The sequence below is a fragment of the Sciurus vulgaris genome (genome assembly GCF_902686455.1).
Source record: "Sciurus vulgaris genome assembly, contig: HiC_scaffold_272_arrow_ctg1, whole genome shotgun sequence".
Classification (NCBI taxonomy): domain Eukaryota; kingdom Metazoa; phylum Chordata; class Mammalia; order Rodentia; family Sciuridae; genus Sciurus; species Sciurus vulgaris.
The window spans coordinates 555,734-571,302 of NW_027632781.1; the positions used below are offsets into that span (position 1 = coordinate 555,734).

At 40.6% G+C, this 15,569-nt stretch overlaps 1 protein-coding gene across 1 annotated transcript; it reads right to left on the minus strand.

The window, feature by feature from the left end:
* Positions 1-6,895: 6,895 nt before the first annotated feature.
* On the minus strand, positions 6,896-9,846 carry LOC306652549 (serine/threonine-protein phosphatase 4 regulatory subunit 2-like). The gene has a single exon (XM_079125383.1). It carries the CDS (start codon positions 9,630-9,632, stop codon positions 8,385-8,387), a length of 1,248 nt encoding a protein of 415 aa, XP_078981509.1. The 5' UTR covers positions 9,633-9,846; the 3' UTR covers positions 6,896-8,384.
* Positions 9,847-15,569: the final 5,723 nt, after the last annotated feature.

A 15,569-nucleotide genomic window follows, 5' to 3' on the forward strand; every position in this document is an offset into this window, starting at 1 on the left:
TTCCAAGTGTTCTATCCTATTGGTTATGCTTTCTATGGAGTTCTTAATTTGGTTTATTGTTTTCTTCATTTCATGGATTTCTGTTTGTTTTTTTTTCAATATCTCTAACTCTTTATTGAAATGATCTTTTGCTTCCTGTATTTGCTCTTTTAACTGTTGATTGGTGCGATCATTCAAGGCCTGCCTTTGCTCTTTCATCTCATCATTCAATGCCTGCATTTGCTCTTTCATCTCATCGTTTGCTTCCGTGATCATTTTAATTATGTACATTCTGAACTCCCTTTCTGTCATTTCTTCTGCCATGCTGTCATTGGGTTTTCTTGATGTAACATCTAGATTTGTTTGGGGCATTTTCTTCCCTTGTTTTCTCATATTGTTCAGGTATCAGTGGACTGCTAAGATATTGCATAATTCCTCTATTGACTTATAATGTCCCTGAAGATTTCTAGTATATCACCTCTTAGCCTTCAGTAGCCTGAAGTCTTGGAGGAAGTTGATAATGCGGTACTCCACAGGGAAGCTGCCTCTCTAGGGGTGGTGGCCTTCAGGTGGGGTATATTCCCTGCTAGTGGGCATAAGTGCCTCCACTTGTTGACCAATGGTCATCCAAAGGGGAACTAGGCTGTGGGCTGTGGCTAGGCCTGTTTGGGCCTGTGTCTCTGGTTTTACCATCATTGTGGGAAAACCTCACCTGGCAGGGAAGACTCACCTGGTGGTGAGGTCTCGCTGGTAAGTTCCCCTCCTAGAGGTTCCCCTCAATCTACAACTACCACCTGGGCTGGGCTGCCTTCCTCTGCTACGTTCCCAGGGACCTGGACCTACCTCCTGGGCCTGGGAGCCTCACCCTTTGCAGACGAGTCTCCTTAGGCTGCCTCTCCTCAGAGAATCTGCCCACAGTCCTGGAACCTTCACTCCGCCCCTAAGCGTGTCTCTGTGTGGCTCTTCCACCAAGAAGCCTCCTAGGTCCTGGGACCCTGCTCTGCACCTAATTGCCTGGCTATGCGACCCCTCCTCTGAGCAGCCACCTGGAGCCCTGTACAGTCGCTCCAAGTCCCAGCGACCTGCCACATGCACCTTCCTCTGGGCAGCCGCCCGGTGTTCTGGTGCGGTCACTAGGAGTCCAAGCAACTCACTGTGCGCGTCCTCTTCCCGCCACCTGCCTGTAGCCCTGGGCAGTCACTCCGAGTCCAAGTGACCCGCCGCGCCCCACCTCCTCCTCTGGGCAGCCCCCTAGGTGTTCAGGAGCCATCACTCTGTGTCTAAGGGTCAGACTCCGGTGTTCAGGAGCGGTCACTTTGAGTCCAAACAACTCACCACTCACCTCCTCCTCTGGCAACCACCTGTAGCTCTTATGCAGTCACTCTGAGTCCACACAACCTGCCATGTTCCTCCTCCTCCTCCTCCAGGCAGGCCCCAGTGTTCAGGGGCAGTCACTCTGAGTCCAAACTGCTCGCTGTGCAGCTCCTCCTCTGGCAACCGCCTGTAGCTCTGGTGCAGTCACTCCAAGTCCAAGCGACCTGCTGCACTCCTCCTCCTCCTCCGGGCAGCCCCCTGTGTTCAGGAGTGGTTGCTCTGAGTCCAAACAGCTTGCCGTGCAGCTCCTCCTCTGGGCAGCCACCCAGAGCCCTAGTGGTTGCTCTGAGTCCAAGTGCTGTACTGAGTGGCCTCCTTTACGATGCTCCCAGTTGTCTGAGTTCACTGCTCCAGTGGGGGGAGAGGTGTCTCCTTGGGCAACCCTAATTCACAAAGTTCCCTGCGTTCTGGGACTACTGCCACATCTGGGATGCCTTCCCAACGGGAGAGACTCACCTGGCGGCTTTGAGTTGGCCCCAAGTCTCTCAATATCTCCTCTTTTGAATCCTGAGTCCTGGAGCAACATGAAATGCAGCCACCCTCTAGTCTGCCATCTTTAAACCTCTTGACTCTGTTGTTCTTAATGCTCTTTATTTAACTTGGGAAACAAGGAGGCTGGGGTATCCTTTCATGACAGAATTTGGGTTTTTGCAATTATGTCATTTTTTAAGTAGTACTTACTCCTGAAAATTACTCAAGTAGGTAAAATTCTTATCAAACCAAAGTAGTACTGAAAATGTGTGCTTTTCTTATCTTCAGTCCCATAGTTCCTTCTGCTTGGGACACTCTCTGTTCCTGTTTCAAAAACTTTCATTCTGTGATATTTTATGCATATGTAGCCACATATATCTTTCTCCCCAATCCTTTGACTCTGTACATGCAGTAACATACTATTACTTTGCAGGCTGGCCCTGGTGTACTTGTCCTTTTTCACTGAATGTATCTGAGAGATTAATTCACATATAAGCACATGAGAATGTAACTTTTTAAAGCTGGTATACATAAAAGATAAGTTTTAAAGTCATCTTTAAAATGCGTTGGCATTGAAACATGAAAGTATCATGAACTTTAGAGCTGCATTCAAATCCTGGCGCTGCCATTATGATTTTGGTGACCTTGGCCAACCTGTGTAACTTGTCTGTGTTTCAGGTGCCCACTTGTTAAACAAAGTTAATCATTTTCAGAAGGTTTTTGTAAGAATTATAAGAGATAATGTATATAAAGGGGTTATCATAGTGTCTTATTTTAAAACTCATAGTCCTTATTGTGTTTATCTTATTAGATCAAATGAACCTCTTGTGTTTTTCCTTCCTCAACTAAAATAAAATATGTAGAAAGTATTTTTACCTTTTACTTGTTCTGCGACCCCTTTTCCTTACCTTTGCTGTCCTTTTTGTCCAATCCATTGTTTATGTTTCTCTTCCTTGATCCCACCTCTTCTCTAACAAATGTTATATTATCTATTTTAAATTTTCTTGGCTTATTGTTGACTTTACTGACCTCTCATATCCATCCTGCTATGGGATTAATTAGGTGTTATGATTTGTGACATATAAAAATGTGATAGGAATATTATTGTTGTTCATACTCCAGAGTAAATTAAATATTGGCAACAAAATTTATTTACATCACTAACAGGTTGATTTTTATTGTGATTGTGTTTCAGTGGGGATAGACTGAGGTTTAGATGCAGATGGTATTTGGTTGAGGATGGTAAGTGTGGGCTAAGATGCCAAAGAAATACTGTACCTGTCTGGGGATGGTTCCAGAAGGATGATCCCTGGGGGCTAGTCACAGTGTGGGGACAAGGGTGGTGAATACAATGCATGGTTCACTTAATATTATCCTGAGGACTGTCACTGGGGATTCACAGGGACTTCCATGCAGGGTGTGGTGTGTGTATGTACATAATATATGATTTCTGTGACCTTGGCCAACTGTGAGGGAACAGAAAAATGTGTAAATTCTAAGAGCCTCCTTGGACTACTTCTATTTCCCATTTGACCTAAGAATTCAAAATATCTATCTATGGTAAGTCCATGCCCTTTTTCCCAGGGTAGGAATGGTTTTACTTGAAGTGAAGTGGGTGTGCCAAATCATGGTCCTTTAAGAACTATGAGGCCTGTGAAGGACTGAGTTCCTGCAAGAGCATCAGGGTGATACATCCACATTGTTTTATGTGTCTAGCCCAGCTGGTTTAGGAGGCAGAGTTGACATTACATTCTTCAGAGTAATTTCTCTGGCTTTTTGATCTGACTAGCTTTCATTCAGCTGACTTATGTATATGGGCTATTTCTTAATCTTAGTATTGTATTTTTTTATAGCATCATATTCTTTATTGAGTAAGGATCTGTCATCCACTCCCAAGGTAGCTGGTAGTCTGTTTGTTTCTGGTCTGTTTATTGCCAACTTGGCTGCCTTCTCTGCCATATAGTGGCAGTGAAGGAAATGGAACATAACACCTGAAAATACAGTTAAATGCTCTACTTGAGGATTTCACTTTTTGAATTGCTTTTTTCTCATATTAAATTAAGTAGCTAATGGCATAGTCAGGAGAAGAAAGTACATTTTTTCTCTTTTCTTTTTCAATTGATACTAAACTGTCTCACCAAGCTGTTTTTTTAAAGAAATAAAAATTGACATTAAATTTTACCTATAAATTTGTTTTTCACATTCAGTTATTGAATTCCCTGTTCTCTTTACTACTTAATACTATGTTGGCTCTGTAGAAAATGATTTTTAATTCAATCATGACATCTTAGTTGATCAATAATTAGGAATAACTATCCTGTGAACAGAATTTCCTCAGGAATCATAAATAAATAAAATGAAATTAACCCATTGTGATTCTTAAGATCTTCACTGACTAATTCACAAAATACTACATTGCTAAACAATTTTACTATTTCTTTTTGTTTTTCACTGTGATCAAATTTCATAGCACTTATTTCAAGAAATAGTTGATAAATAGGTTGCAACTCACCTTATTTCAATTTTTTAGCTAACAATTTTCTTGATACATAAATTTGATTCAGTGTAATTAACAGATATGAAGCAATTAAAACATGGGATACTATCTTTAGAAGGTTTTTTTTTTTGGTTTTTTTTTTTTTTTCTGGTACCAGGGATTGAACCCAGAAGTGCTTAACCATCAAGCCACATCTCTAGTCCTTTTTATATTTTATTTTGAGACATTGTCTCTCTAAGTTGCTTAGGGCCTTACTAATATGCTGAGGTTGATCTCAAACTGATAGTCCTCCTGCTTCTGCCTCCTGAGGTACTGAGATTATAGTTGTGTGCCACCACTACTTGATTTGACAGCTCTTGAGATCAGGACAACAATCAAAATGATGACAATTTGTTAAGAATTTTGAAATAAATTTAAACAGATATTGTTCAAAGCATATCATAAACATTTCTTATAATCCTTCAGTTTTCAATTATGTTACTTTTGTATATTTCACACTGTTTCAAGTGATCTAAGTAATCTAAAACCAGAGTTTTGTATACAATATTTCTGTGCATTCTCATGCTCAGACTTGGAATATTGAAAATCACAAAGAATTGAGCTGAGGGCAAAATTGACAACATTTCAGATATCTTATTTTTCAATTTTGTTGGAAAAACAAATGAAAATGAGAGTTTTCATCAAAAGTCAGAGGTATACTTAAAATAATTATTTTAGTAGACTAATTAAAACTAGATAGAATCTTCCAGGCTTGCAAACTTTATTGCTAGACCTTACAGAAATTTCATGGAATATAATATTAATAAATGAATTTTATTTCTGTTGTTATAGAAACCAATTTTTTGCATTTAGCACTGAAAATTATCAGTTCTTCAGGATAAATAGTGAAGAGCGGTACAGCTGGGTCATATGGTGGTTTCACATCCAGTCTTTTGAGGAGCATCCATATTCATTTCCATAGTGGTTGCATTAACTTACATTCCTCCCAACTGTATGAAAGTTTTTCTTTTTCTTCACATCCTTTGCAACATTTATTGTTTTTATTTTTGATGACTGTAATTCTGAATTGTGTGAGATAAAATCTCCATGTAGTTTTGATTTTCCTTTCCCTAATTGGTAAAGATGTTAAACAATTTTTCTTCATATATTTCTTGGTCATTTGTATTTCTTCTTTTGAGAAGCGTCTGTTTAGTTTATTCGCACATTTATTAATTGGGTTATTTGATTGTTTTGGAGATTTAATCTTCTGTTGTTCCCTGCTATCATTTTCTTTTCCCTCCATTACTACAAAAGGGAATTGAGAAAAACAATAGGTCTGTCAATACTCTTGGTTTCAAGTGACAGAAAACCAACTCTCACATAGGCAAAGGTATTGTGTATGTGTGTGTGTGGGGGGGGATTGTGTTCCTTTACCAGTAAAAACCCTGCGGGTAGTTCTGAATGTGGGCACAGCAGGTGTCAGTGATCCAATGTCTTTTTCTCTCTCAGTTCCCATTCCATTTTATGGTCTCCCCTGTAGACAAAAGATGACAATAAGCTTTCCATGCTTGCTTTCTACCAGTCATTTGTGGGCCTCTTAATCTGTCTGGGCCAACTCAAGCCAATTTGGGAGACTAAGTTCCTCCTTGTTCAGGGGGCTTCCATGCTGTGACTTCTTAGGCCTCGTCCCCTGCCCTACTCACCCCATATGGGGTGAAATGCAGGGGGAGATACCAGATAAAATCAGGAGCTACTTCTGGAAGAAGAGAAAACAAACACTATAGAGAGATAACATCCTCTGGGCAGACTCCCCTCTGATTTGCAGGGGAACAACTGTGTACTCCATAAAGCTGGGAAGTCTCTGTCTTTTTCAGCTCATAGCACTGTTCAAGAACTCAGAGACCAGGACATCACCACTTCATTGATGAGGAGATCAGGGCTCAGAGGGATTAAATCTTTCCAAGGCCACTGGCCTTGAAAGTGGTAGAGCCAGAATATGAAGCCAAATCCATTCTCCAAAGTATGTTTTTTTTTTTTTTTTTTTTTTTCAGGAGATTAAAGAATAGGTTTATTGACAATAATTTCATAAATATTCTAAAGAAAATTCCTAAATTTCTAAACTTAAAATGTTTAAAATCTGTTCTCATTGGCAAAATATCCCTCAACAAAATAAACAGGTCACTACAAATGAAAGTCACATTTAAATTGCTTCATTTTAACATCGTCGCAAAAAATTTTTTAAATTTACAATGTTTGATTCCCCCCCTCTTGTTACAGTAAATCAATATTCGGTCTTTATTTTTAAAGTATTAGACATATTCATAAATATATCATCGAGCTGCTTGTGAACCTGTCAAGTCAGTCAGTAGTATATACCCTTTAAAACATACACGGCGTCAAATCATTTGGGTATTTTTTTTAGTCATAGCAATTTAAGTAGTCAAAATGCAAAACTTGTGGTTTCCCTCCAAATCACCCAAAGCATATGATACAGTGTCAGAAACTGCATGTTTTTATAAGTTCATCTGTGTACTTCAGGTATCTGAAACTAAAAAAAGGGATTCTTTTGTATTTTGATAAAAATGTACTCGAGTATTTCATAACATGAATATTTATTGCTTCATATGAATACTGTATTGAAAGCCCAAGCATTCGGTTTACACACAGAAATTATACAATTATATACCGCTTCACAAAGGCAGTGAACACATTACACTCTACAAAATCTACTTTACAGAAATTTAAAAATTCTAAATATCAAAAGGTACAGCTGAAGAAACAGGTATAAATTTGGCAGCCAGTAATTTTGACAGGGAAGTTGCAGCTTGCATGACTTTAAATATGTGAATTTGAAAATATTGAGTTGAGAGTAATCATTGTGCTTTGTGTTGATCTGAAAAATATAACACTGGCTGTCGAAGAAGCATGTTCAAAAATATTTAATTCACTTCAAAATGTCATACAAATTATGGTGGTTTCTATGCACCCCCTAAAGCTTCAGTCATTTTAGCTCAGGTACATTACTAAAGTAATATATTAATTCTTCCAGTACAGTGGTGTTTTATACCATTGACAATTGCATACTCTAGAATAACTTAGAAAGAAATGTGCAATATTCACAATGTCAGAAAAGCAAGCAAGAGGTTAAGGAACCTGCCTGGTTCTTCTGAGATGGTCTCATGTCAGCTTCATAAGCATTCGCTCAAGAAAACAGTAAGCTGATGTGTGAACACAATTTCCAAGATAAAGCACATTTTCTCATAAATAATGAAGTCTTTTTATCAGGCACCTCTGAAGTATACAAAAGAATTTTAGTTTGAACAGATGTCTTGGAATGTGTTTAACCTGGTATTACAACAGACTTAAGATTTCCAGGGTTTCACAGGGCCAGATTTTATGTGAATTACTCGGAAGAGAAAGAAAATGTCTCGTGAAAGAGGTGAACTCAATCATCACCAATAGAAAATTATCCACTGTATTCATCTCTTATAGAAACAGAAAAATATAACATTTCCCCCCTTAGAATAATATATATATATATTTATATATATGTATGTATATATGACTTAAAGTTCCATTGTACATAGTCAACCGATAAAACCTGGAAACCAGCATGAAACCCTATTATTCACATGTGAAAATGTTGACACTATGACCAAAATGTGAAAACCACTACAGCTGTCAGAAAGAGACAAGACGTAAAGCTTTCTTGCAGATGTATAAACTAAAGGTGATAATCTTGAAAGGTTCTCAAAATTATAATTATTATGTTCCAGTTTAAAACTTTAATTCTAAATTTAAAAAAAACAAAAAATCTATACATAAACCACTGATTTGACCAGACGCCCAAAAAAAAAAAAAAAAAAAAAAAGCAGTAAGCAGAACCCAGAGGAGCTGCTATTCACAGTTCTTACACGTAGAACTTTCAGGATTCACACTTAAAGCACTTCTTAAAGTACTTCACTTTAACAACCTGCTTCTCTTTCTCTTGTAAAACTAAAGGTCCACTTTATTACACAAAAGTTTTATACAGTGTAAAGCCAGAACTGCATGTAAAATACTGCGTCTAAATGCTTTGAAGAAGTCAGTCTTGCTCCATTGGTTCATCTGGGCCTTCCGTGGCGTCGTCGTCATTTTCCATGGATGATTCCGAGAGAATCTCTCCAGTCTTACTGGAAGGGGACCCCACCGACTCTGCCGTCTGCTGGCAGTCAGAACCACGACTGACAGGGTCCATGTTTTCGCTGCCTTCAGAATGTAGCTCTTTCTCAGCTCGAGACAGATCGGACTCCTCCATCTGATTACTTTCCTCAGAAGTCTCTTCATTCACAGTTAAGGCATCATCAGATTCTTTTTCTTGATTTTTTCTTTCTGGGATCATTTCTCTTGATGTCATAAAAGATTCTTCTTCTTCCTCCTCATCCTCTTCCTCCTCCTCTTCTGTGCAGTGCTGCTGGGCACAACTATTTCCCTTGTCTTTGTCCTGAGATGACGATGGTGCTTCCGCTTCCTCCCCCATGACTGATGCGGTTTCACTGGACGTGGTCTGACTGGCCGTCTCTCTGACCTCGCCTTCTTTGTCAAACCTGAGTCTTTTTGCCTCGTGCCCTTCAGCCTCCACAGCATCTTCCTCTGAATGTTTGGTTTTTACAGGACTCACTGAAGAAACCTCTGATTCAGATGCTGGGGAGTCACTGTGGTTTTTCTCTTCATTATGTGGCGAGTTTGACTCTTTGCTGTCAGTGCTCTCAGGCAAACCGTTGGTTGTCAAGGGGGCTGATAAAGACACCTTTGGTCGATTCAGAGGCCTGGGTGTTCCAGGCCCATTTATATTAGACCTATCAGTGTAGCTTGGTGAATTTCCAGGGAACATAACACCATTCATTCGATTTAAACTATTGGAATTGTTTTTTTCTGAAGAAGGATAAACACAGCTAACAACCATTACGTTCTTTTCTACTCCTCTGAGAAATTTGTCTGTTCCTGTATAGTTTCTCCTTGGATCTGTTAGCAATTCACATAGTCGCTGAATAGTAAAAGGGATACCATTAAATCCAGTGACAATTTTCAGAATTCTTTCCTTCATTTCATCAAAGGGAATATATTCCACATTAGGATTGGGAGGCCCTCTTGGTTCAGGAGCTGAAGTTCTGAAATCATCCATCACTTTCTCCAGTTTGAAAATAAAATAGCCTTTAAATTGAGACCATTGAATCATTGTCTCCCCGGTCTTGGCGACGTGACAAAGGAACTGGTCCAGCACCGGGCACGCTTCCTTCTTCCCCCGCTTCTCGAAGTCTTTCAGCGCCTCCTGCAGCCTCTCGACGTCCATGGCGTCCCGGAGTCCCTCGCCGGCTCCGCCTCCCTCCGCGGGTTCCCGGGCACCGGAGCGCCTCCCCCCACCCCCCCGACGCCCGCCCCCTCCCTCCACACACTCCGGCACGCAGGCGACGGGGGGGGGGGGGGGGCACCGAAGGGAGCCGGGGGAAGCGAGTGAGAGCGAGACCGACAGAGCGAGCACCTCCCCGAGCCGCTACCACCAGCCCTCCAACCCCAAAGTATGTTTTGAATCAATCTTGACCTCCCAGATCATTGCTAGTCTCCCTCAGGTAGAAGAAGATTATTACAGATCTAGGGAAGGAAAAGGGGAAGCAGGAAGGATGAAGTGTCCCTGACAGCACCTCACAAAGACCCTGTACCAGTCAGTTTGTGGCTGAGTTTGAGAAGATTCCTGCCTACTCATGTCTTCTAGAGGTTTCCATACATATTTATTTCCATGTCAACTTTGCAATTTTTGAACTTATATTATTTTTGTTTATTTATTGTTCTTAATTCACCTTTCCTGTTATACTTACAAAAATATATTTAAAATCACAACTGTCAATAGCAATTGTCAATAAAATGAGTACTACTTGCCTCAAATAAAAATTAATTTCAAAATCCCATAGAAATACTCAATAAAATACTCACCATCTGTTCACCATTTAAAATCACCCCATATCTGAGGAAGGATCTTCAGGCTCAGTTTGGAGAATTACATCTAGCAGGTCACACCAGAAAACACATGACCTCTGTGCTCCTCTGCCACAAATAACTTTCAAAGCATGCTTGCAGTGTCCCTTGCACTCTAAGAGCAAGGGGAGGAAAGTTACAGCTCCTCACAATGAGGTGGCCAGGATTTTCTACCCCAAAAGTGGCCTCATTGCCAGGCTCCTTGTTGTGACAACTGCATCCTTAGTTTCTGACCACAAACCCTTGCAGACATATGATATTCAGAGGCTGTGGTGCCTTCTAGCACCTTTTTGCCTAACAACTCAGTCATATCATAACTCATAATTTACTGCTTCTGTGCTTATTACTGTTTAAGTGCTCTCTGAAGAAGAAACCATGTTTTCACAGTGTCCCCAGGAAGCCAGGCAGTTCTAGACTGAGCACAGTCACATCTTGGCCCACTATCCTTCTGTCCAGCTGCTGTTAAAATGTCTGCCAGAGCCCAGTCTCCATGTGAAGACAGAAGAGCCACCAACTCCAAAAGGAAGGAGGGCCTTTGAGAGCATAAGGGAGAAGCTGCTTACTATACAGAGGAGGAAGCCAGTTCTGAAGGCCCTTGTCTCCTTATCTTGTACAACATCTGGATCAGTGTCCCCTGACTCCTAGCACAAGTTTCCAACCCAAATTACGTTAAGTTCATAGTTCCAAGGACAGACTTCTCATCTGGAATAATCTAGTTTCTGTCATATATCCATGTAGTCACAATGACATTCTCTCACCTGGGAGATAAAACACATGACCTGATAGACTAATGATTCTATAGAAATACAAATCATCTAAAAAGCTCTACCTCACCAGATCTCATCCTGAAGGCTTCGAAACTTCCCATCCTGCTGATTGGGAACCTCAAACCAGATTCTGCAGATGGATTAAGTTTCATCATTTTCAGAAAGCAATATGGAGTCACTGTGTCTTAGAGGAGGCAGGGCAGTGGCCTGAGCCCTTTTCTCTCACAGGCGCTCTGCTGTCTGCTGCTCAGTTCTGTTCCTCAACTGAGTTTCAGTCTGGCCATCTCTGGTACTTCTTCAAGTGAATGAGATGACCAGGGGGGTGCTACTTCTCAGCTTCCCAGATTCAGCACAACTACACCATGAGGAGAGCTGAGTAGGCATGAGAGACACAAGGAGGCTAAGGAGAAAGAGGTCCAAACAATTCAAGGGCAGAGCTTGTGCTAAGGAAACAGGATTCCAAGGAAGGCTGGTCTTGTGGGATAACAATGTGAGAGAACAGAAATCCTTCCCCAATGAAAAATACTTCCTCTACCATCACTCTTTTGTTTTACTCTTTTGGGTAAAGTCTTTATATTTTCCAGTTTATTTTTGTTATAGCTAAAAATTAGAAGGAACCCAAACATTGAAAAGGAACAATATGGCTGCATATGGCTGTTCTACAAGCTTTCAAGCAGACTTATGAATAATGGCCTAAAAGTATGGATGGTTTAAGTGACTCAGGTAATGTTCAAATGTAAAACAGTGATTGCATGTATGATGAGATTACTATTGTGCTATCTGATGCTGTGTTTCTTGAGCAAAATGTCTGAAGTATATACAAGTGTGGTGGTACTAGTGAACTTGTGGGACAGTGTGTAGAAATATAGAAAGATATGATCCAATTATATTCCCTGTCCCCACTCAGAGACTCATGAGAGGTGCCATGCAAGAAGAATGGCACTGAATTTTGCAGAATTCAAGTCATTGTAAGGTTTTTTTTCCCCCAAATATTTAGACTTGAAATCGACATTCAAATGGAACTGAATGTTTCAATGCTGCTTGGGCATTGAGCCCTGGCCCTGACCTCTTCAAGTTTACAATCCAGGATGAATATTCACAAGTGAACCCTTTGCTTCTTGCTCCTCTAGCATTGCAATGGAACTCAAGGTCATTGGACCATGCTGCCAGTCACTGCTATAGTTCCCTATGTCTCTTTCTTTGTCTCTCTCCTTACTGCCTGCCCAGCCCACCTCAGCAGGACCCAACCAGAGAGTTCCTTCATAAATACTGTTTAAGGCCACATATTGATGTACTGTTTATTAACACTAAGATAAAATTAGAGCTCTGGTCTCCTTACTTTCATTGCTTCTTGTTGGTGCTTCTACTTGCACTGGCCAGAAAATCCTAGGAGAGATTGGGCCATGTCTTCCTTGGCTAAGAGTCTGTGCCAGTCTTCAGCACAGCACCTGGCCCAATGTGTCTGAAAGGGATGACTGCATAAGACAAGTGTGTACTGACCTCAAGTTGTGACTACCAGACACATGTGGTATGCCATGGCTGTGATGATCTTCAGCATATTTGTTACCAGTCTAAGCTTGACTTCACTAGGGGGAAATTGCCTTTAGGGAATTGGCCTTAGCTAGGGAATTGGCCCATCCCCCTCACCAAAACCCAAGGACCAGGCCTGGATCATATTAGGCTACACTTCATGGGGGAAGGTAGGGCTCCCAATCCCAATATATTGCATTTTCTGTCCTGCCCCTGACTACCTTCTCCCTTCTCATCCCACATCCATTTTAAACAACTGTTACTTGGCATCCATGGAATCCTGGGAATGTGCCTGAAGTTTCTCAGTCAATTCTTCAAGAGAAATATTTTTCCCATTTTGTAAATGGAGCAAAACTCTTCACCAAAATACCTTGGATGCTGTTATTGACAAGCAAAACTCATAATTACTGAAAAGAAACATGGAACCAAATGGCTATAATCAGCCTGATGATGAAATGTGTTTAGGTACATGACGATATAACTGAATCTCTACTGCAGTAGAGGCTGCCAAAGGTGTCAGGGACTGAGAGGAAGGTAGATAGATATTCAGGGTGCTAAACAGAGGAACAGAGAGAACTCCATCCTCATCTCCATTCATCCAAGGGAGGGATCTCAGGGAGCAGGGAATATCAAGGCTTCCCACATTTTTCTAGGACACATTTTAGTGGATTAGGTAGAGTTTTCATTTATTTATTTATTGGCATGTCTATCCATTTATTTACAAAATTAGGAAAATCTGCAATCAGCTTTCCTGGCCTCACAATGAAAGCCAATTTTTTTTTTTATTAGAGACCCTTGAGACCCTATTAATAATGTCTTTGTTTTATGTGACTTTTTGCATAATTGAAACTTGGGGAGCAAGATAGCACACATAGATTCCTTTTGAAACAGATCAGTTCTGCATGAAGGCAAGTAGACTGGGGTGAGCAGTTTGTGATGCTGTTGTTTTCCCCTTGAGAAGAACAGAGTGTTTTGCTGCAATTAAGGATACACACCTGGACAGGGCCTTTGACAGTTTTGCAGGAAGGCAGGTGAGCGCCCACTGCCTGGGATCCAGTGACTGGGCTGGAACCAGGGAAAGCACCCAGGTTGACCTAGGTTTGTGCAAGGCTGCCATCATGTGGCCACTGCAGATATTTCTCACCAAGCCCAGGCACAAAGCTTGGTTTACATTGTTTTGAGCTCTCTTGACAGGCCCCTTCAGTAATGATCATGGTTTTCTATCTCCAGCCAGAATACAGGCTCAAAATATAGCTTGATCTCAGTTTGAGGAAAATTAAGGTTCTAATGTAATCATTCAAGTCCAAGTCTTCTCGAGGCCTGCTGTGAGCTTCCACCAAAGTAGAGCAACACATTGACAAATTCCCAAGGGACTGAAAGGCCATTCCTGTCTGTATGATTTTGGATTAATTAGAAGAAGATGAAGCAGCACCCCAAAGGACACTTTGGTGAGGTTTTATTATGGAAAGAGGTCCAGGTATTTAAACATTGAAGAAGTGACAATTTCTTAGCATTGCAACCCAACAGAACTTAGAACTCTGGTAACCAGGCACCCGCATTCTAGGGACAGTCCCTTGTTTAGCTCATGTGAAGGAAGATGTATAACAGAGCAGGATTTATTCCTGATGTATCCAAGCTTCTAAGGTTCTAGGCACAAAAAGATCCAGCATGGGAGTATTTTCATATGTTGACTTAGCCCTCACACCAGACCCTTATAGCCACTTATCAGGAGGCACCCAAAGGTAAAAGAGAGGAACCTAGAGATGACCAATCAAGGCAAGTTCTCATCTGGGATCATATCTGAGATGTTCTTTGACCTTCCCTGTCTCTGTGTGTGTGAGGGGGGAAATTATGAAACCTATAGTAATAGGAGTAGATTATTCCATGTTGAAACTGTGGCAGAACTTTCATGTTTGTACTACTGAAAATGATGAGTAGGGTGGATATTTAAGTACTGGATACTAGATTTTTCTACTCAAATATGTATCCAAAGTATTTATTCTGTAAACAAGTGTCACCAGTATATGGCCTATGCATATATTAACCTATACCTGGGTATAAATATTTTCAATGGAAGTGTCCCCTATGGAGTCAGCCAGGATGGCCAGAGTTAATTATTTTCCAGCATGAATGACAATCTCTTTTTAGAGCCCCATGCAGATCATTGTGGAGCTACTTCTTAATTCTGTCTCCTTGGGGAAAGAACAAGTGCACCACACAACCAACAATGATATCTCTGGTCTAAAGTTAGATGAGATTTCTGGAGAAGAGTCTCCACAGGCAGGAATTGGAGATGGTCAAGATAGGTACAGGACAAATACCCAAGTATGGGGACTCCCATAAACCCTGTTCCAGGTATTTACCACTTGAATGACCTACATTCCCATCCCTAAAGAAATCTAGACTGTATTACCCACCCCCGGCAACCTAGTAGGTATAAATCTTCAGATTACATACTTGTAGAACTAACAGAGAAAATAATTTCACATTGTTTTCAATGATTACTGGGTACTGAATATTTCTTTTCTGGTGCTACCTGACAGAGGTAACCCATATACCAGTCATCTCTGCTGTACTTCTAGTTCTTTTACAAGACTTAAACACTAACACTTTCATCAGGAATGTATTGGCCTAAACATGAGTGAGGGTTACACAAACAAATGAGGTAAAAGTAGTGTACATATTTTACATGACTACCATACCACAAAAAAAAAAAAAAAAAACTCTATAGTCCCATCAGGTAAGGAGAGTGTTCTCACATGCGTTTAAAATATTACAGTAAGTAATGTCATTTCTTGCAGTAGTTCAGTCTTTCAATGCTTGTGGAATATGATGTGATTCAATTGTTTCTTCATTCTTCCATGATGCAGGAACAGTGTATATGTGTCCTAATAAACTGCATCAGTATCATTGGACCATTACAAGAATGCCACAGATGGGGTTAAACATAAATTTATTCG